The sequence below is a fragment of the Eptatretus burgeri genome, chromosome 17 (genome assembly GCF_056783735.1).
Source record: "Eptatretus burgeri isolate ZD-2024b chromosome 17, Ebu_testis_v1, whole genome shotgun sequence".
Lineage (NCBI taxonomy): Eukaryota > Metazoa > Chordata > Myxini > Myxiniformes > Myxinidae > Eptatretus > Eptatretus burgeri.
The window spans coordinates 59,702,988-59,726,050 of NC_140977.1; the positions used below are offsets into that span (position 1 = coordinate 59,702,988).

General features: G+C 46.3%; 1 protein-coding gene across 2 annotated transcripts; it reads right to left on the reverse strand.

Annotated features, from left to right (window-relative positions):
• Positions 1 to 296: 296 nt before the first annotated feature.
• LOC147010257 (uncharacterized) lies at positions 297 to 13,561 on the reverse strand. Of its 2 annotated transcripts, XM_085863191.1 has the most exons (5): positions 13,415 to 13,561; positions 6,037 to 6,093; positions 4,169 to 4,216; positions 3,741 to 3,842; positions 297 to 1,176 (listed from the first exon to the last, which is right to left on the reverse strand). In XM_085863191.1, the coding sequence occupies exons 1-5, from the start codon at positions 13,455 to 13,457 to the stop codon at positions 1,103 to 1,105; spliced, it is 324 nt and encodes a 107-aa protein (XP_085719317.1). In that variant the 5' UTR covers positions 13,458 to 13,561; the 3' UTR covers positions 297 to 1,102. The 2 variants fall into 2 exon arrangements, with proteins under 2 accessions (XP_085719317.1, XP_085719315.1); XM_085863189.1 differs by lacking the exon at positions 297 to 1,176 and having other exon boundaries at positions 1,522 to 3,842; positions 13,415 to 13,560.
• Between the last annotated feature and the right edge of the window lie 9,502 nt (positions 13,562 to 23,063).

A 23,063-nucleotide genomic window follows, 5' to 3' on the forward strand; every position in this document is an offset into this window, starting at 1 on the left:
CGTGTTAGGCCACCAGTGCTCTTCAGGGATCTCATCAAGGTCTGTTCGATGACAAGATCAGGGCTTAGACCCGCCCAGAACTTATTACGCCATCCATTTTGGACGCCATCTTGGATTTAAGGCTTTTCCATCACTGATCAACTTTGAAAATGATTTCAATAGATTTGTTGACCTCCGAAACATGGAAATTGACACAAAAAATCGCAAATATAGGCCAACTAGTTCCCATTCTATGGCAATTTAAGCCCACGGTGGCCATTTTGGACGCCATCTTGAAAATAGGCCCTTTCCGGTAGGTGGATTTGAGTAGATTTTTAGTATGTTATTTTGGAGGTCAAACCCTACCCAAAACCGTTAAAAAAACCTTTTGTATCAATTTTTTGGGGGTAAGGCTATTTTTTGTTGTAGATTTACCCGACTACACACGCACACGTAAATCGAGACCAAATCCATAAGCCCCTGTTTCGGACTAAGTCCAACGGGGGCTAATAAAACTTCCTCTGTTTCCCTGCCATGTTATTGGAATTTCCCAGAGCATCATGTGGCTGTGTTGGACTGAGGAAAGGAAATTGCTTTTCTGAACCACCCAACCAGCTTTTAAAAGAGGAAGTGAAAAAATGGACAATGTACCAACCCTGATGGAAGAGCGATACTTTGTCATTTTTTAACGTATCTTGTAAACTAGTAAATATTATTAAAAGAAAAGTGATAGTAGTGAATCATTTAATTTTAGTAAAGTGTCCCAAAACGAACCAACATGAGTAATTGCGTAAAACACCAATTATTTATTTATTTATGATAGAGGGACCAGGAAAAAAAAACCATCAAACATGATTTAATTGTGGTAGAGGAGTCAGATAGCTGGTCAAGAGGTATGCACACTCACCGAACAGCTGTCCAGCTTGGGTTTGAATCTCAACCCGACTAGAAACTGTCATCCTGGTGATTTATCAATGTGTGTGCTGTCTCTAAGATGGACGTTAAACTGGGCATCTCATATGCTGGTATTCGTTGGTGTACGTTAAAGATCCCATGGTGTCCTGCATGAAGAGTCAGCGAGCTATCGCCGGCATCCTGAACAAATCACAAATTCCTGCCCCAACTACTGCAGGGAAGGGAATGGCAAACCACCCAGTGTAATTCTTGCCAATAAACTGCTTTGGCAGCACCGACTCTCTGCAACAGAAGATGGTACATCTCAATTAGAAATCAAACAACATTATTTGATTACTTAATTCACACATTCACACAACACATGATATTTTACACTCCCCGTCTCTATGCATATTTTACACTCCCATTAACCCAAACTAACGCAGCCCTCAAACTTGCATGTTAATGCAATTCCTCCACTCCATTCCTGTTTGCACATTCCCTCCAAATGTAGCTCCGTCAGATCATTGCCCTTTTACCGTCCATTCTATCACCCTTCCATGAGCCTCGATGTTGAACAGAAAAAAGAAAAAAAACAACATCATCAATGAGCCGTGGATGTTACAAATACGCACTGGGCAAGTAGAGTCGCAAGCAATCAAACGCGGTTGTATTTATTTGCACAAAATTTGACATTTGCAGGAGTAAAATGAAATGCACAAAAAATAAGGGAAGCACAGAGTCATTGAACTGAGTGAAGCACATCAGAGGGAAGAGAGAGAAAAAGGAGAATCAAGATCCCAAATGGTGTCACTCTCAAACACAATTGTCTCCTTAAAAATCAACATGTCTCCTTCCCTTTAACTTACTTTGTACATCATTTTTATTTACTAGTATGTGCCCGTACGTGCGTGCCCGTACGTGCATGCCTGTACGTGCAATAAATAAATAAATAAAAATATTCAAACCGCGTGCCAGAAACAACCACACAGGCCGTTCCTTCACTCTCGCATGCCCGTACGTGCGTGGCCGTACGTGCAACCCAAAAAAAACAACAACCTTTCAAACAACCACACAGGCCGTTCCTTCGCTCTCGTAAACAACGACTGGATTGGGGCATTGTGTTTATCCATAAATGCACATAAGAAATTATTAGAATACAGTAAGTCATCACTATACGGAAGTGGTGCGTGCCCGCATGGAATGTTCACATCATTCCACAAATTATCGCTTGCATTGAAGTAACAACTGCTGTGATACTTACACACACAGAGATAATTAAAATCCAAATTAAAATCAAGTTTACCTCCCTGTCTTTGCCTGCCATGATATTCGCTGCCATTGACCATTTACCACTCCTACACAACGGTAACGAAGGCGCTCTTTCCCCATTGGCCACGCCGACGCAGCAACGTGTCTTGTCTTTGGTTTGGTAAATAAATGGCCATAACTTGGGAAGCACTTGTCCGATTAATATCAAACCTTGAAAACGCACATACTCAGGACCCCAGCAATATACCTGGCAAGTTTCAATTAGATCGGACCAGTGGTTGTCGAGAAACAGCGGTCACAAACAGACAGACAAACACATACACACACGCACAGAGATTGCTGGAATTACAGATAGATATGGCAATCTCGGTTCATGCAGGAACGGAACGACTCAAAGTAGAACCTGTTGAAACGTTCATGTACATACTACCGAGGGGTATGGGGGAGATAGATCTGCACAAGAAGTAATGGAGGAATAACACAAAATGAGAAACAATGGTAGGGAGAGCAACACAATGGGAAAGAATGAAGAGATCTTGGTGTTGTGTCGGTGAGCGTACAAGATAATGATGTGCAGTGTATTTGAAAGATAGGTGATGAAAATGAAATTATGGACATTGGGATTTTACATTATGCCTTAATGTTACACTGTAAATAATCAAAGGTTCTGTGCTAACTTTGTTTAATTGTGACAAAATGACGTCAGTATGATGATCGAACCAGAACAGGACACGAGTCCCAAAGCCATGCTCTGCACAACATGACAACCTTCTCGCTAACATCGGAACACTGACCAATTGGAAAGGAATATGCAAATGTCAGTATTTGTCGATTTCCCCCAAAATAACAATCAGGAGGAAGTAGCACGAAGATCAAAGGTCTAACGGCAAAATGAAAAGTAACGACGTGATAAAGCCATTTTGGTCCAAGGGTCGACCAAACACGTGGTCAGCATCGATTACCATTAAACATCCCCCTTCTTTCCTTGCACTGGTGTGGATGATTATGATGGCGCAGAAGATGGGAGTTGTGTTTGAAGGTCATGCCACATTTTTTACATTGAAAAGGTCGTTCATTTGAATGAACACGAAGATGTCTTACAAGATGACATTTTGCACCGAATGCCTTTCCACATGTCTTGCAGAAATGGGATTTATTTTGTGGCCTCTGATGTCGGTGTAGATTTGACTTCCGTTTGAAGGTTTTTCCACAGAACTGGCATTCAAAAGGACTTTCATCGGTGTGGCACCTGAGATGCACCAAATAGTGTGGTTTGGCTGCAAATGCCTTTCCACATTCTTCACACTTGAAGGGTCGTATTCCAGCATGAATTCTCAGATGCAAATTGAATCTTCCCTTCCTCCTGAACTTCTTCCCACATTTGTCACACGTGTAAGGTATTTGCAAGACGTGTATCCCATAATGGCGATTGAGGTTACATCTGAAACTAAAACACTTTGCACACTCGTTGCACTTGTAGGATCCTTTGTTGGTGCGAAGGTGGGAAGGATACTTTTGGGTTTGTTTGTCCATTTGAGTTAATTTTTCCAAAAGTACCACACATTTTCTCAACTTCATTTGTTCTTTCATTTCACCTCCTAGTTTTGGCAGAATTTCCTCATCGCTCCTTTTTCTCCGTTCATGGTCATCACCAAAAACAAACTCTTCTTTCAATGTCTGTTTGATCAACCGTTGCTCTGCAAGAAAATGAACAAGCTCCTCAACACGTCCTCTTTCAATTGTGGAAGAGGTACAGGGTTAAATCCTGAGCAGGAAGGACCTTCAACTTCTCGATGCAAACACTCACAAAAGGCACGAGTGATAAACCGACGGAAGAATAAAAAATAACAAAAGAGGACAAATGTGAGGAAATGAGGAAATGTGAAAAAGGATGGAAATTCATACAACACTGACATTATAAGCTCGTATTCATAAATTTATTGCAAAAGGAAAGGAAGAAAGATGGAAGGGAATGATGAGAGAGGAGGAACAACTTGAGTGCTGTGATGTTCCTCCAGCTTACCTTCCTGAAATTCCCATTCTTCAGGCTCGGTTTTCACGATCGTCAAATCTACGGAGGAACAGAACTCGCTACAAAAATGGCTACCGGTGGGGACAAAATGTGTACATATTAGGTACGTTTTTAAAAAGAAAATTTGTTTTTCAACTGAGCACAACCATTGATCATGATGCTGGGAATGAAAGTTCAAATCCCATTTCTACTGTTGAGATTTTTTATTTTTGTCTCATACTGTATGTGCTTGTAATTATTTTTACAAGTAATACGAAATGCCCTGGTTTCCACAGCGTGAAACCGCGAAAGGTGAGAGGCAGGATCACCAGCCTTGAAGGGAGAGCAGTACTCCATCAGGCTGCGGACGAAAGCTTTGCATGTGGTCAGCGGCTCAGGTGGGACGAGGAAGGACTTTGCACGATGGAGGATTCCCAGTCGGCGACTGGCTTTTCCAAACACTTTCGACTCAAAAGAGGTACAACATTCACTCCACAAACCACATCAAGAACAACATAAATCCATTCAGCAGCGCTTCAATCAAACACAGCACCATCTTTAGTGCAGCAAATTCAGGCATGGCTCGGTGTTCATGAAAACGTCAGATGCATTGCCCTGTTCTTTCCACCGCCTCTGAGACAGAGGCCTTCACCTGCTCTCCTGCAGCCAAACGCAATGGCTGGATCCTTGCCTGCCAGTCAATCGGAGTGGTTGGATCACGGAAGGTGGAGGTGAGAGATGACAGAAGCGAGGTGAATAAAATGCCTGGCAGAGAAGTTTGCGGTGGAGTTCAGAATCGAAACAGTGTCAGTTCTAGAGTTCAGATAAGAAGTTGTGTTTGAGTTGGTTCAAGTTCAGAGAAGAGTTCAAAATCAAGCAGTTAGTCGATCGAGCGGAGGGTGAGGATAACCATGCCAAGCAACTGGGGAACGCAACGGAACAGGCACTGAACGCCGTGGAATGGGCACGAATAATGCAGTGCAAAGGTACTGAGGGCACCAGGCAGATCAAGCGAGATGTGGACTTCCCGGCATGGTTACCACCTCCTCACTGACAATACCTCCAATGCTGACTTTATTAAAAACAACCACAAACTCGAGCATCAAAATAATCGACAATAATTCTCCTCAGAGCCAACTCATTGCCCGATATTTCTTTACACATGCACCTTACATCCTTGCACCTGCCACCCCAAGCTCCTCAGTGACTCTACCTGGTTTTGCAGTGTCAACAGAGTCCACAACAGTCCTTTTCAGGACTTGCACTACACTCACCCACACACACTGCACGTCTCACCTGCACCTCCGACTCACCCGCACCATACTTCTTGTTCATTACCACATGAGCCGTATGACGTCGACACCACACCCTGCCTGCTTCACTCCTCTGTCTATAAATCTTTCTTCTTTCCTTTTTCCGGAATGATTGAGGCACCTGTGTGTTTAGAGACTGTGATAAGATGACTGACGAAGTTAGCTTACATGCTCAGGGTTATTGCTTTCTTTTGTGACACCGTTTTGTCTTGTACATACATGCTTTTTGCGAATCCTAATAAACTGATTTCCAAACTGCCCTATCGTCTTTCCATTGGTTAGACCATCATGTGTACTTGTGATACAGAGTTCCGCCTCAACATTTCATTATGGGTAGATATCAGCCAATGTTCCACTTACGGGTCAATGGCCAGGAGGTGAATCCAAGAAACTCCCCTCACAACCGTGACACCCGCCAAACCCATAACAATATTAAGGATGTAATTGAGAATGGAGGGCTAGTGAATGGGGGAGTGAGAGAAACAGGAGAAAGAATGAAAGATAAAATGTCGATATTCCTGTGCACGATGTTAAAATGACGTATCGGTTTATCCTCCTCCAGCTCACCTCGCACTTCCTGAAATTCCCATTCTTCAGGCTCGGTTTTCATGATCGTCATTACATCTGCGGAAGAACACACCTCACTACAAAAATGGTCACCACATGGGGACAAAATATTGTTATGGATTTCAGAATCGGATCCGACTAATGCACACAACATCCAGGTCCTCAGACAGTTATTTCCATAAATACACGTTCAGAATAGACCCATCCCCTTGTCTGGTGGGATTCCAACTCTGATGCGTTAAAGAAGGGTAAATAATAGGTTCCCTTTCTTTCTTATGGGATAACCTTTTCCTCTTTGCGACACATTCATGACGTATGATTTTACGCCAGTATTCATTTTCCGCATGAGCAATATTCACCGTTCGTGCACGCAAGAGATAGCCGTTAGCCCAATGTAGACTCATTCTATTCCCTTTCAATCAGGATGCATTGGCTTGGAAATGGACAATTTATTTACACTTCGGACTTACAGGACATTTGGTTAAACATACCACGGGGCTTTTTCTGGACAGTTTATTCTGATGGTCAGACATGGCTGTAGATCATTTACCTCAGGCATCTACCTTTTACCATCGACGTTTGACGCCCCGTTCAGCAGCTCTATGGACGCTGGCTGGCTCTTGTTCATGTCGGGCTCAATGGGGAGGTGATAATTACCCGTTGACGTTTCCCTCGGTAATTCCGGCAAATGACTGCTTTCTGGCGTTTGTCCAGTGCCCCTAACATGGCGTTGTAAGCCAGGCCTGTGTTAATTGGTTGTTGCATCTTGTTCGATAGTGAGGAGAGATGATCGCGAGAATTGACGGTTGGAGGTCACGTGCAGCGATGTGCCAATAGGTGAGCTGGATTTGGCTGAAGTCTGCTTGAGAATCCGCCCACACTGGTCGCCTATAAAAAGGACATGAGGTCCGCTTTCCTGATGGTTCCTTACAACTCCTGACCATTGGTTACAATTCCTTACAGCTCCTGACCATTGGTTTCAGTTCCTTGCAGCTCCTGGGTGTTGTGTACAGCTCCTGACCGTTGGTTAAAGCTCCTGACCATTGGCTACAGCTCCTGACCGTTGGTTACAACTCCTGACCATTGATTACAGCTCCTGACCATTGGTTTCAGTTCCTTGCAGCTCCTTGCCATTGGTTACAGCTCCTGACCGTTGGTTATAACTCCTGACCGTTGGTTACAGCTCCTGACGGTTACTGACAGCTCCTGACCGTTGGTTATAACTCCTGACCATTGATTACAGCTCCTGACGGTTACTGACAGCTCCTGGCCGTTGGTTACAGCTCCTGACCGTTGGCTACAGCTGCTGACCGTTGGTTACAACTCCTGACCTTTGGTTACAGCTCCTGACAGTTACTGACAGCTCTTGACCATTGGTTACGGCTCCTGACCATTGGTTACAGCTCCTAATAGCTCTTGACCATTTGTTATGGTTACTGACAGCTCCTGACCATTGGTTACAGCTCCTAATAGCTCTTGACCATTTGTTACGGTTACTGACAGCTCCTGACCATTGGTTACAGCTCCTAATAGCTCCTGACCATTGGTTACAGCTCCTGACCATTGGTAACGGTTCTGACAGCTCCTGACCGTTAATTACAGCTCTTGACGATTACTGATAGCTCCTGACCATTGGTTACAGCTCTTGATAGCTTCTGACAGTTGGTGACAGTTGGTGACAGTTGGACCATTCCTGCTGGTTCTGCTCGGTACCTGGCCCTTGGCGTACCTGATTCTTGGCGTCCCTGGTTCCTGGGAGTGACGATGTAATGTCGATTGGTGTTCGAGCCTGTTTGCGGGTGGGTGCACGGCGAAGCAAGGCACTGGCAGCGGACCAAATCCACGCTCACACATTTTGGCTGATTTTTACTCAACGCACGGTGACTTCTGCCTTGGTAAGCCGACACCGGATTTCTTTTCGCCCCTGAATGATCTGCTGGGTACCCATGTCTTGTATTTAATTGTTAAGTAAGGCATAGTAATAAACATCTCCTCTTTGTCTATTTTTCTAGAAATGATTGTTGAATTCGTTATTTGTTTGATATTTACATATGAAAAATTATTGGATTCCCTATATATGCTAGATATCCCTTATTGTCGGGTTTTCCGTCTGTCTGTCTGTGTGTCTGCAACGCGAGGCTCCACAGCACGAACCAGCAAACCGATTTTGATGAAACTTTGCCAACATGTGGAATATATACTGGGAATGTGCGCGTTTGAATTTTGTTGCCGAGCAACCACCCGTTGATGTGCAGCGGCCGAAAAACCACGTACAGTATTTTCAATACTTGTTCTTCAGTTTTGAACGTAGAGAAACGAGACTTCGGAATTAAACACTTCGAGATATTTAGAAAATTTTACTCGAGCCGATTTTTTATTGAGGTTTCATTTTTCAAATGGTAGTCCTTCAAAAATCGGGTGTCTATTCACCGTCGTTTTTTTTATGAGGGGCTGAGGAAAGTGGGCGGAGCTTAGGGAAAGTGGACGTGGTTGATGAAAAGTGGGAGTGGCGTAGGAAAGTGGGCGTGGCTTATTAAAAATATTGTGTGGCTCAGGAGGTGTGGTCAAACAAGAGTATTGAGAGAAGTTTATCGGGTTTTCCGTGTGTGTGTGTGTGTGTGTGTGTGTGTGTGTGTGTGTGTGTGTGTGTGTGTGTGTGTGTGTGTGTGTGTCTGCAACGTGAGGCTCCACAACACAAACCAGCAAACCGATTGTTTTTCAAATGGTAGTCCTTCAAAAATAGGGTGTCAATTTAACGTCATTTTTTATGAGGAATGCCAGTTGGCAAAATATGCAATAGGAAAAATCTTGCCAGGCAGAGGAACAATTGTATGTGAACCAATACGTCTTGGCAATGAATCTTCGTCGGTGGATCGGTCAGAATGAAAAGCATCGTATCCAGCGCTTCGATCCTAGCGAATTCCTCGTCGCCTACCGGCTTGTTTACATTATTTGTCGTTATTTATTTGCATGGTATTTACATAACCAAATGCAGAATGACTGGAAGTGGCGAGACAAACAGCAATTATGAAATCAATAAAATGGAATTAGGAATTGTACCATGTATTGTAACTGTATTGCTCTCACTGATTAGTAGCTGGGACTGGCCTGACTGTAATTTAAGTAAAATGCCTCTACAATTTGTAGAAAGACAAACAAACGATAAACCAGAATTATGCGGAGTACAGAAGGCATGACCATGTGAAATGAATGTTAAATCGGTCAGAATGTAAGAATTATATTATTGAAAAGAGAGCGATGATGCCACAAGCCAATTTAAATATTATTAATTGGACAGGTGCGTGATTTTTTGACCATCTTTCATCAGCACTGAAGTGCTACGTTAGCTAGAAATAAATAAATGCATAATGACAGTTGCTCTGGAACTGCTTGTGAATGAAATTGTGAATTGTTTAGCAGATACGAATGTTAAAATGATTGCAAATGTTAAAATGGAAACTGCAAAATCGAATCGCTTTGGATTCGTTACTTGAAAGAAGTCGCTAACTTTCATAATAATTGTACAGATGATGGAATATTTTTCTTGACTAGAAAGGATTTTCTTTTTGCAGGATGGTGAAAAGAATTATTGATTGCAAATTGGAACCCTGATAAAAACCGTTGCCCTTTCTACATGGAAATAGCAAATGAGACGAATGTTTTTGAGTGTACATACAACTGAGATTTCTGTATATTTTGGCATGTCATTTAGGTGTGGGGAAAAAAAAAATAAGGAAAGGGATAAAATATTGATGTGACATATAATACAAGTTAAATGCTTATGTAAGAACCTTTGTCAGTCTTTTTGAAATACATGAGCCGATGACGTTTACTGATTGGTGTTGAATCGAGGCTTAACCTTGATTGTGTTTGTTTCAGAGTGTTGAGAGCAGTTGAACTATGCAGTGTACAATTTCATCTAATGAAGCTTTGGAAAAACTTCCACCAGAAGATTGGACGATGGGGAGAACCCAGATTTGGGTGATTGGGCATTCAACACGTGATCATGAAACTTCCCCCTTCCTGAGGAGATAAGATGAGCAACTTGCCGTGGTTGCACAATGCACGACGAAGGCCCTGAAGGTCCACACGGCGAGTCATCTGCAACATGTGTTCAATGGTGAGGGCGGGGCTCGTGCAGCCGTCGCGGCTGCATCCAACGTGCACAGCTCACTTGGTGAATCAAACCTGATTGCACAAACTGCTGCTACGAGGCCCCAAACTCTGCTGGGGTTGGATCTCTGGGTTACCTCTTGAGTCCTTTTTGTCTCCTTCAACTCAGTGTCGGGCCCAAGCTCATACTTGCCAAGATCTACCCTCTCTGCAGCTCAAGGTGTGCCTCGACTGTGTTTCCCGTTGGGTGCTGCTCTATCTACACCCTGACCTGCTTATCTTCTGACTTCGGGTAGCATGTATTTTCGATTTGTGACACATGCTGATGAACAGGCCATGAATTAAATGGAAACACACTCACTAACCTGGCTGGGACACTATTGAGATGGTCGCCATCCAGCATTCTTCTGATATGAGCACTCTCTGCCATTGTTGATTGAACTTGTGTAACGGATATCTTTTCTCCTCGAGGAACGCGGTATGGTGATCATGTGTAATATAATTATTCAAATTTTCCTGATAAGGGAAAAAGGGGGCATTGTGGAAGAAAAAAATAATTATATTCATGTACTCTCAATCATAATTGTTGCTGGTGCTTTATAAATATAATTTTGATGCAATAGACGAATTGGCTGTCAGTTTTGTTTCCCTTTACCCAAGAGTCTTTTGACTAAAATATTTTTTTTTTGAAAGGAGTGTCCTACTATGAAACAAAGTGACCTGGTTGATAACACTGCAACTTTTGCCATGATTATGTCATTCTCTTTCACCCAGTGACAGTGTGACACGTATTGCAGTTTGAGTTCTTTTACCTAATGCTTATCAGACCCATGCACTCACTGCCTTTTATATACACAATTCCTTGTATTCATTTCTTTGTAAGACCGATAACCTACGGTCTGATCCTGTACTCCTTTTGGTTGTCTGCTTTTTTAGTATTTTGCCTGATTCTTACCAAGGCCAGCTAAAAGTCACCATGTTCTCTCTCCGTTTGTTCTCCCAGCTCTCTCCACTCCCACGAAAGCATATAAATGTCAGAAAATGTAAACTTAGCCTGGTGTAAATGATTGCGGATGTTTTACATCTCAGTGTTTTGAACTCTGTGGTACCATGAAATGTACTTTTCCTTGTGGACAGTGGATGATTTGGGTGTTTAAAGAGACAATAACGAAAATAGGATTTACACTGAGTCAGTTAACAACAAAATTCCACAAAAGAGGTACGCACACTCGCCTCAAGCTGTCTCGCCTGTGTTCGAATCTCAGTCCAGCTATGAACCGTCATCTCGGTGCTTTAAAAGCAGGGCGAGGCATCAATGTGCGTCACGTACCATTTTTAAAAGTCTTTGGTAAGACTCGGCCGAGGTCCACACCTACCTCGCAGACTCAGACCACACCCTGACCATTACTCCACCGAGGCCTTGAAACATTAATTTACTGATTTGTTTTGGGGTTTTTTCAAAAAGGAACCTTTTCACTGAGCAATTGGTCTGCACTGAGGGTTATCCCACCCAAGCTGGTACAGTGAATGGGTCCTGAAATCAATCCAAAAGAAGAAGACAATGTTAAAGTAATCTGTATACCAAAGAAGGATACTTGTGCATGGTGTAATGGGCTGATAGGGTGGCCTATAGGTACGCATACTAGCGTCTAAGCTGTCGAGTCTGAGTTTGAACCTCAACGCAGTTATAAACTCATCCCGGTGTTTCACAGGAAGAGCAATCCATCATTGTGTGTGCTGTCCCTCGGATGGCTGTTAAACTGCGAGTCCCATCTTCCGGCGTTAGTTGGTGGATATTAAATATCCCACAGTGTCCTTTGCGAAGAGTAGGCAAGCTATTACCGGCACCCTGGCCAAATTATAAATTCCTGCCTGATCATCATCGAACGTCAGGCCTCTCCATCTGGTTCGTGATAAACTTGAGGTGAACTTCCCCTGGCCAACCCAGCAAGAACGTGGGGAAAATTGCGGCTGTGAAGAACAAGTTGTCTAACGAAGGTGATGTTAGATGTGTTTGGGCAAATGATAGGATGACAATTGCTCAGTGAAGTGACAGGTACAAACGCCCAATACTGCATACTTTGTGTCCAGTTTTCAAACGACGTCACCGTTTCGGTTTTGGGAAGACACCATCGTTTAGGGGCATGGTGTGTGTTGGACATACAGCACTCACACAACAGCTTTCCTACGTCAGTGTGTGCTGCCTGCCTGGTTGGACATGTGCAGTGGCCCACATGTATCAACGGGGAGGTCTGGATGGATGGACATGTGTGGTTCTTTAAAATGCTGCCACCACTCCATGATTGAGATAAGGATTCCTTCCTGCCACCAACGGAGCCAACCAACCATGGGATGAAGGTTCCGTGAGTGAAGAGCACTTTGATTGCTTCATGAATGGTGTACAAGAACAGGAAGCCCATTTGGTATTTGGAACCATCAGATGACCAGGTGACCAGCTGACCAGGTGACCACGCCCACCGACGAGGCGTAACCCACGTCATTTCCCCTCCAACGATAGAATCCCGCTGTAGGTGAGATTAGACCAAACCGAGCAGCAACTGAGATCTGTTCAATGGTCCACGTGATGAGAGACAGAGACACAGAGAGGAGAGAGGAGAGAGTGATGGGATGGGCCTGTGGAGGGAGGGAGAGAGAGAGTGATGGGATGGGATGGGCCTGTGGAGAGAGAGAGAGAGTGATGGGATGGGCCTGTGGAGAGAGAGAGAGGAGAGAGGAGAGAGGAGAGAGAGAGAGAGAGAGAGAGAGAGAGAGAGAGAGAGAGAGAGAGAGAGAGAGAGAGAGAGAGAGAGATGGGATGGGATGGGATGGGCCTGGAGAGAGAGAGAGAGAGGATGGGATGGGATGGGATGGGATGGGATGGGATGGGATGGGATGTGGAGATGGAGATGGAGATGGAGATGGAGATGGAGATGGAGATGGAGATGGAGATGGAGATGGAGATGGAGATGGAGATGGAGATGGAGATGGAGATGGAGATAGGTTCTGCAGATCAACAACGGCCATCTTCGAATCGTGTACACCTCACAAGGACCATTTCATTTGATTTTTTTTTTAACAAATCGTGATGAAACAATCAACGTGAATCATTCAGAACAACTCCCACAGCACCACTCATTCGCCTCGTCGAGATGGTTTTCAAGAGGAAGAAGATTCCTCCCCACGTGGGTACGAGTTTTGTGAGGTAACATCATGTTCGTTTATCAATACCATTCGCGGTTTCCATCGTTACGGTGAAGGAACTCACGTGTTCGATCCCAAATCTCCGGTGAAACTCTCACAATGTCCATCTTCACATCTGATTTCACTCACACACCACAAACCACGTTCCATCACCAAACCATCCCTCCAGTCGTCCCCACGATGCAGCGTCAGGGAGGAACAAAGGAATACGAGGAACGAATGAAGGAACGAATGAGGGAACGAATAAATATCGAATAATCTGAAACAGAACGTTTCACTCGAACTCAGAGAGAGGAAACTAGAGGGGGTTTGTGAGGAGGAGGAGGAGGAGGAGGAGGCGGAGGAGGGGGGGGAGGGGGAGGAGGAGGAGGAGGAGGAGGAGGAGGAGGAGGCGGAGAAGAAGAAGAAGAAGAACGAGGAGAAGAAGATGAAGAATAAGAAGAAGAAGAAGAAGAAGAACAACAACAACAACAACAACAACAGCAACAACAACAAGAAGAAGAAGGAGAAGAAGAAGAACGAGGAGAAGAAGAAGAAGAAGAACAACAACAACAACAACAACAACAACAACAACAACAACAACAACAACAACAACAACGAGGAGAAGAAGAAGAAGGAGAAGAAGAAGAACGAGGAGAAGAAGAAGAAGGAGAAGAACAAGGAGGAGAAGAGGAAGGAGAAGAAGAACGAGGAGAAGAAGAAGGAGAGGAAGAACGAGGAGAAGAAGGAGAAGAACAAGAAGAAGGAGAAGAAGAAGGAGAAGAACGAGGAGAAGAACGAGAATAAGAAGGAGAAGAACGAGGAGAAGAACGAGAATAAGAAGGAGAAGAAGAACGAGGAGAAGAAGAAGGAGGTGAAGAAGAAGACGGAGAAGAACAAGAACAAGGAGGAGAAGAAGAAGAAGGAGAAGAAGAACGAGGAGAAGAAGGAGAAGAAGAAGGAGGAGAAGAAGAAGAAGAAGGAGAAGAACAAGAAGGAGAAGAAGAAGGAGAAAAAGAAGAAGGAGAAGAAGAAGAACCCTCCATCTTTCCAACACGAAAGAGAAACATGAATGAGAAACGAACGAAGGAGAGAAGGAAGGCAGTAGTGGCAACGCAACGGGTGCAGGCAGTTGTGGGGGTGCAGCGTGTGCAGACAGTGGTGGGTGTGCAGTGGGTGCAGGCAGTGGTGGAGTGCAGTGGGTGCAGGCAGTGGTGGAGTGCAGTGGGTGCAGGCAGTGGTGGGGTGCAGGCAGTGGTGGGGTGCAGGCAGTGGTGGGGTGCAGCATGTGCAGGCAGTTGTGGAGATGCAGCGGGTGCAGGCAGTGGTGGGGTGCAGTGGGTGCAGGCAGTGGTGGGTGTGCAGTGGGTGCAGGCAGTGGTGGGTGTGCAGTGGGTGCAGGCAGTGGTGGGTGTGCAGTGGGTGCAGGCAGTGGTGGAGTGCAGTGGGTGCAGGCAGTGGTGGGGTGCAGCATGTGCAGGCAGTTGTGGAGATGCAGCGGGTGCAGGCAGTGGTGGGGTGCAGTGGGTGCAGCAGTTGTGGGGATGCAGTGGGTGCATGCAGTTGTGGGGGTGCAGGCAGTGATGGGGTGCAGCAGATGCAGGCAGTGGTGTGGTGCAGCGGGTGCAGGCAGTTGGGTGGTGCAGCGTGTGCAGGAAGTAGTGGGGTGCAGCGGGGGCAGGCAGTGGTGTGGTACAGCGGATGCAGGCAGTGGTGTGGTACAGCGGGGGCAGGCAGTGGTGTAGTACAGCGGATGCAGGCAGTGGTGTGGTGCAGCGGGTGCAGGCAGTAGTGGGGTGCAGCGGGGGCAGGCAGTGGTGTAGTACAGCGGATGCAGGCAGTGGTGTGGTGCAGCGGGTGCAGGCAGTTGGGTGGTGCAGCGTGTGCAGGCAGTAGTGGGGTGCAGCGGGGGCAGGCAGTGGTGTGGTACAGCGGATGCAGGCAGTGGTGACGGTGCAGCAGGGGCAGGCAGTGGTGTGGTACAGCGGATGCAGGCAGTGGTGACGGTGCAGCAGGGGCAGGCAGTGGAGGATGTGCAGGCAGTAGTTGTGGTGCAGCGAGTGCAGGCATTGGTGGTGGTGCAGCAATGGAGATTGGAAGGAATGATATCTGGGAGACAGTTTTTGTTGGTGATGAGATTATTAAATATGTCGATTCTTCATTCTGCAGGAAGGATCGTAGAGACAGAATTCTGTGTCGTTTTGAAGGAGTGGGAGTTCGGGACATTGAAGGAAGGGTAAACGATGTTGTATCGGTTCATGGCAGGAAGAAGTTGGTTGTGGTTCACCAAGGTGTGAATGATGTAGGGAAAGTTTACTCAGAGGTTTTGAAAAATAGATACAGGATATTGGGTAAGAGGCTGAAAGGAAAGGGTTGTGAGGTCATGTTTTCTGGGATCCTCCCAAGATTAGGAAACAATATAGAAATTATGACCAGAACAATAGACATCAACCAATGGCTGGAAGAATGATGAAGGGAGATAAGAAGCAGTGGGAATCACTGAGGGGATAAAGGGAGTGTTTCCAGAATGAAGGCCACATGTTAAATAGAAAGGGGCAGCAAGGTTTGCAGTGGGAATTGAGGAAGGAATTCAGACTTTTTCGGTCAGTGGAGGGTGGAAATGGTATTTAGGAAGGAACGGATGATGTAATTGTGGTGAGTAAGAAATAAAATTTCAGGAAGGGAAAAGTTAAACATATTCTATACCAATACCAGAAGTTTAAATAATAATATTGTTACGAATTCTGGCCCGCCTGGCATGCGAGCGATTGCGTAACTCCAATCGCAACCGCGTCGCCCACCGTACGGACAATTCAGTCGTGACCCTCCTGGAACTACCACCAGGAGCCAGTCACGGGTGGGGGTTTAACCTCACCATGATCGTGCCAATTGCCCACCCGCGCAGGATAGGGTTGCTCGCCAAATTCGACCTACCTAAGTACCTGCGCGAGTAGTCGACCGGGCGATCGTACCTCGCCGCAGGTCGGCCTAGAGAACGAACCGCTTAAGCGGTCCGTTCCGTGCTACAGTGATAACCGAGTGGTGTAATCGCCGACCTCGACGGATGTGATTCTGTTTACCGGGCGTTCAAAACCCTCTACTAATTTATTCCACGATTCAAGATGGCACTTTCAAAAGGGAAAAAGACGATGAACGGGATACATTTCACACAAGAACATTTATTTCAACAGCACACGTATATACAGCCAAGGCAGTCATGCAATGTACAGGCACATAGAAGCAAAAGCAATACCACCGACGACGGTTATTATTTACAAGCACAGTCACTTACACAGTTTCTACTTGGCAGGACACGGCGCCACAGCATGCATACGAAAACAAAGAAAAACCCTCCCCATAGGCAGGGAGGTAGACGGGGTTCGTAAACGTTTATGGCACGGGACCTGGAGGACCGAACGGGTCCCGTGAGACTGAAGGGTCTTACCCGCGCCCTCGTGGCGCGACGGTGGGCAGGTCGCGACGTCGACTCCCCACGGCCTTGCGTAGCCGCGCCTGACCTCGGGCCCCTGGCATGGTCAGCGAGCTCTCTCCGGCGTTGCTGCTGGTGCTTTCACGACCCACGACCGAACAAGAAAAGACTGAAGGGCAGAAGAGGCTTCAGGACCAGAGAGAGAACGGATGATGGACCACAGGGCGAGAGCTCATGGACCAGAGAGAGAGAACGGATGATGGACCACAGGGCGAGAGCTCATGGATCAGAGAGAGAACGGATGATGGACCACAGGGCGAGAGCTCATGGACCAGAGAGAGAACGGATGATGGACCACAGGGTGAGAGCTCATGGACCAGAGAGAGAATGGATGATGGACCACAGGGCGAGAGCTCATGGACCAGAGAGAGAACGGATGATGGACCACAGGGTGAGAGCTCATGGACCAGAGAGAGCGAGCCTCGTGCGCGTCTGCCCTTTTATAATCTGAGGCTCCGCCCTTCGCCCCACCCTGCTTCTGGCTCCACCTCCCTTCTGGAAGCTTCCCAAAAAGGGGCGTTCCCTCACCCCGACCGCCTCACGCTGTTCATCCACCAATCGGCGGCGAGCTGCCCTCCACCTGCCTCCATCACACTCCTCGGAGAAACAGGTGGGAAAAATCTGCGCGTCCATCGGAACTCTTTTGGTTCCCTTTTTCGTTCGACGGTTTTCAACGCGGCTTGTTGCTTGCGTGGAGGTTTGTTCAAATTAACAATAGAAAAAGAAAAACAGCTATCTCAAAGAGTCGCAGCCCGGTGAACATGAAGAAACCCCTTTAAACAACGGTGGGGAACTATCTGCACATAAACTTAGCGTCATAACTAATGTAAGGACCCTTTATGGTGTATTGCGAATTTCCACAGCCGTAACAATATGGAAGAGCTTGAAGCCAAAGTCGATAACGAGGAGTGCGATGATAATTGACCTAACACCAGTCAATGAGAGTATCATGAGATGAAGGACTCATCACTCCTTGGGTCTCTTTTCTCTGGTCTCTGAATATGCTCTGACTGAGGCGAGTGATCTCACCGTGAAGGACACATTCTCTGGCACGCTCGAGTCTGTGGTTGATCAGTGTCCCAAGCGAGAAGCTCTTCTAGTCTAGGAGGATTTCAATGCATCGACTGGAACTGATAGGGATGGTTGAGAGACGTGTGTTGGTCCCCATGGGTCTGGTACTGTGAACCAGAATAGCAATAAGTTCCTTGACTTTGCAACAAGTCATGGTCTTAGAGTGGCCGGTTCATGGTTTCAGCACCCACAGGCTCATCGCTGGACTTGGTATTCCAACGCTGGTGGTGTGGCAAAGGAGATTGACCATGTGCTCATTGATGATCACTGGAGGATGATCTAGAACTGCAGGGTCAACTGGAGTGCTCAATTACTCAATACCGACCACAGGCTTGTTACAACTCTGAAGTTGCAGCTTAAATCTGGGAGAATGGTGCCATCCCAGCCGAGGCTGGATGTTGGCAAGCTCTATGATGAGAGGGTAGTTGAGGAGTTTGCAAATTGGCTGACTGGGGATTTGGGGAGTCTGGGTGCTTTGGGGAATAATGAAAAGTTGTGGAGTGCTTTCAAGACCACCGTCCTTTATGTTGCCAGGGGATGTCTTGGAACTCACCAGCGGGTGAAGAAGAGATTTGTCTCTCAACAGACACTGGATTCCATTGACCAGAGTCACAGGGCTAGGCGTAATGGCAGAGCTAAGTTGTTCAGGTAGTTCAGGTGTAAAACTACATGCGCTGAGGTTGGACAAGGAGGCCTATGTGCGACGAATCTGTGAGGGGTTGAGCATCACTTGTGGTCAAGTGTTTCTCACCGTGCATGCAGGGAAATTCACGCATTGCATTCCTCCAAGCCCATCTCTCAGTGTACTGTAGTTCGGGCGGAGGGTGGTGGGCTCTTGACAGAGGAGTCTGTCCGAAGTGAAGTCTCGCTGGGCCGGTTACTTTGAGCGGCTGTGCCAGACTGACCAACCAGCTGTTGGGTTGGATGTCAGAGGTGTTACTATCCCTATTGCTGACCCAACAATCAACTGCAATCCACCTTCGTTTGTGGAAACACAGGCTGTGGTGAGCCGGTTGAAATGGGCTGAAGCTCCTGGGATCTGTGACATCCATGCTGAACTTCTCAAGGCTGGTGGAAATGCTGCACTCATGTCGTTGCATGCAGTTCTGTGCTCTGCCTGGAACACAGGCATCATACCAACTGATTGGAAGAGGGGTCTTGTTGTCCCTCTCTGGAAAAAGAAGGGTGATTGCTGGGACTGCAACAACTACCGAGGGGTGATGCTCCTTTCAGTGCTGGGAAAGGTCTTTGCTCAGGTAGTTCTTGATCGGGTTTGCCACCATCTGCTTGAGGACCAGCGCCGATAGCAATCAGGCTTTACAGCAAAGAGGTCAACGATTGAACGTATCCTTGCCCTTCAGGTCCTCACCGAACGCAGACAAGAGTTTTGGAAAGGGATGATCACCTGTCTCTGTTATCGATGGCTTGCAGCCTATGTTGATCTCTGTCAAGCATTTGATTCAGTGAATCGCGATACCCTCTCGAGGATTATTGGTCTTCGTGGGATGCCACCAAAACTGATCAATCTAATGTCTAAACTACACTCCGGCACTGAGAGTGTTGTGAGATGTGGTGGTACCATCTCTGACTTATTTTGAGTTGTGACTGGAGTTTGTCAGAGGTGTGTACTCGCTCCCACACTTTTCAGCGCTTGTATGGACTGAATTTTTGGAGGATGTCGGAGAGATCAAGCTGTGGTGCATCGTTTGGGAATGTCAAGATCTCTGACCGCAAAGATGACTGCACCATCTGCAAAGTCAAGGAGACTCTGGATATCCTTTTGGGGCCTTCTAGGTGCTGAATGAGGAGTCGGAGCTGCTGGGATTTCGGGTTTCCTGGGTCAAAACTAAGATCCAGACTTTCAATGACATCTTGGATGCTGTGATCTTGTCTGTACCTGTTTGTGGTGAGGATGTTGAGATCACGTCAAGATTCACTTACTTTGACAGTGATATTTATATCTCTGCTGGCTGTGAGCCAGAGGTCAATAAACGTCTTTGTCGGGCATGGGGAATCATGGATTCACTGGATCATGGGGTGTGGCCCTGTCGGTACCTGTGCAAGAGGACAAAAGTCTGAATATTCAGCTCCTTGATGCTTCCAATCTTACTCTACGGATGTGAGACTTGGACTGTGACCAAGGATCTGAGATGGAGACTTAATTCCTTTGGTACCAGGTCTCTTCAGAGAATCCTTGGCCATCGTGGGTTGGACTTTGTGTCCAACGGTCAGTTGCTGAGAGACTCAAATAAGATTTGTTACCTGCACAGTCCTTGAGCATCATCTGCGGCTGAATGGACACGTGGCTCATTTTCCTGACACTGATCCTGCTCACCAGATTCTCTCAGCGAGGGAGCCTCGTGAGCAGAGCAGCCCAATGGGCCGACCACATGCCTCGTGCTTGCAGCAGATTGATCAGCATCTCAAGAGATAGGGATGGGGGAGGCATCTGCTTCAAGGATGACCAGGAGGCCCCTGGAGTGCTGGCGGAAAGTGGATGCAGCGACGCGCTGCTCTGGCACCTGCCCCCACACCTGACCTGATATACTTCACATCCAGCTCATCGCGTTCTTGTCCCAAGAGCATTCGCTGCAGTCCCGGAATGGCGTTGCCCAGGGGTTGTTTGAAAATTGCCTCTGAACGATGGTGATCCGTCTGCACATTCAGAGGCTTCACATAAACATACCGGTGGAACTGCACATCGCAGATTGCCAACAGTTCCTTTTCGATCTGTTCATAGTTCTTTTTGGTGTCCGTCATGGACCTTGATGCATAATGAACTGGCCGTCCCTCCTGGAGTAGGCAACAACCAAGCCCACTCTGGCTCGCATCAGCTTGGACTGTCACTGGTTTGGGGACATCACAGTATCTCAAAACATGTTCCATTGCCAGTGCAGCTTTTGGCTTGTTGAAAGTTTGTGCGTGCTCTGCTTCCCAGCTCCAGGCTACATCTTTCTTCAGCAGTGCATGGGGCATTGCCATTATCGCCGACTCGTTTGGTATATACTGCACGCGTGTTACTCACGGCCTCCGTGCCTCAGGCAGAGTGCCCCGCAAGTACCCGGAGGGGAGTGCGGCAGACAACTAAATTGATCACTCCAAACTTTTCTGTCTATGAGTAACCAAGTGACACCAGTGCACGACATGAAACAGAAGGATATTTAAAAATGCAATTTATTAATCCTGCCTGACTCTGGTTCAAGCGCTAATATCTTTACCTCCGCCACCGGTGAATAAGGATATGTTTTCACACGTGCTCGTTCTCTCTCTGCCTGGGTCATCGCACTCGTTTCTTCCCTGGTCCTGGATGCGTTGGTTCATGCTCTTGACGGAGCTGGTGGACCCTCGGTGGTGGAGATTAGTACCAAATTGGGGAGGGTGACGGTGATGTAGGTACCAGTCCCAATTTGTCTCCCTATGTCTTTGTGGTTTGATGGGTACCCTGTTTTGTTAGCCAGTAGGTAAGGCATAGGTGAGGTCGATAACTTGTACATTTGCCGTCCTGTTTTATTTATTTATAAATATACACCTTGATTACACTCTTTTTATTGCATTTCCCCTTTTCCTGCCTCAGTTTCAGTTTGACACCATTAAAGCTCTGAACATCCCCTCCCTCTCATTGCTTATTGTAAATAAATGATTCTGTTGTATTTGTAATCTGCCCATGGTTGTCCTTTCTTCCATTGGTCCAGCAATGTCCATATCTAGATTAGCAGTGAGGTTATAATTCCCCAACTAATTGGTTCTCATATCAGTCTGGCATTGTGCTAGCGGAAAGCTCCACTATATTAATCAAGATCCAACAAAGATAATAACATAATTGCCGAGGACACGATTCTGCAATAAAATCGCAGCTATATGGTTGGTTCCAAATAGCTCTGGCATGTTTAGGAAAGGTGGGATGCTGTTGTTGCTACTCTTTATATATTGCTTTGACTTGCTTGAAGCTCTTCATGCCTTCAAGATGCTGCCTGCTTGATTCGGCAGTGTGGCATATGTTCAAAGCTTTCTGCAGCGTAATTTCACCTTCCCCAAGAAGTCTCTCTTTCGATTTCTCTTCTTGCATGCCAAACACAATCTTGTCTCGATTCATGAGTTCTTCTTAGGGTCTGAGCTCCCATGGCTACTTGCGTTCTGAGTTCAATGAGCCATTGGTTTATTCTCACCCTCCTGATCACGTTTCCAAAACCGATACGTCTCGGAGACAGCGTTTTTACGTGACCTGCAATAGTGCATGGATTTGCATCGCAGCAACTCATAATTCTTTGCATCGTCACCCTTGACAAAGGTCTTTGTGGTTTGATGGGTACCCTGTTTTAATCACCTCTTGTGAATGGCCAGGGAGTATGGCCCTGCCAATTCTAGCCAAATGGCGACCTTCACACCAGTGTCTTTCTTCTTGAGCTCGGTGGCCTTGAAGTTGTTTGAGAATCGTGCAGCCCACTTGGCCCATGTATCGGCAGCAATCGATACCTTAAAATTCATCGGTCCGGGAGGCTTCAGGACTTTCATTGCGGTGTTTGGTTCAACTTTCTGACTCCATGTAACATCGACGACAACACAGGCTAAACTCAAGCAAAAGTGATGCTTCCATTTATTGAGTCCACATGCAAGCACATATAATGAGTACAAGCCCACATCCGGAGCACGTGTATTCTGTTACAAATGAGGAAGAGTAGATTTCTTCACAACGAAAGCCCTGCAGGACATTTACAAAGAATGCTGAATTGTTGGGAGTTAACCAGGAACTAAATTAAATCCTGGGATATACAAGACAAAAAGTTCTCCTGGGCCACTTAGTTTGTGAATTGTAATTTTAAAAGGTGTTAAAGTGAATAAAACCCATTGATTGGATGTGGTGTGTACAATAGATTGATGTGAATAGTTGAACTCGTGTTAAATTGTCGTGATCTACACCACTCCACTTCCAACCCGCGGGTTTTAAAGGTGGAATGGGAAGAAAAGAAAAAAAAAACCCGATCCAATTAAGGACTACCTATGAGGCCTAAATGATACATTGTAGAGGGAGGTCTTATGTACAAGTTACAATATATGCTCTTTCTAACATCAACAAGACACAGCAAAGGGCCTTTGTCAATAAAAGCCTTCACAGTGTCATTGTATAGCTGAAGAACCTGCTCTACAGGACAGTGTCTTTTAAAATTCCTTCTGA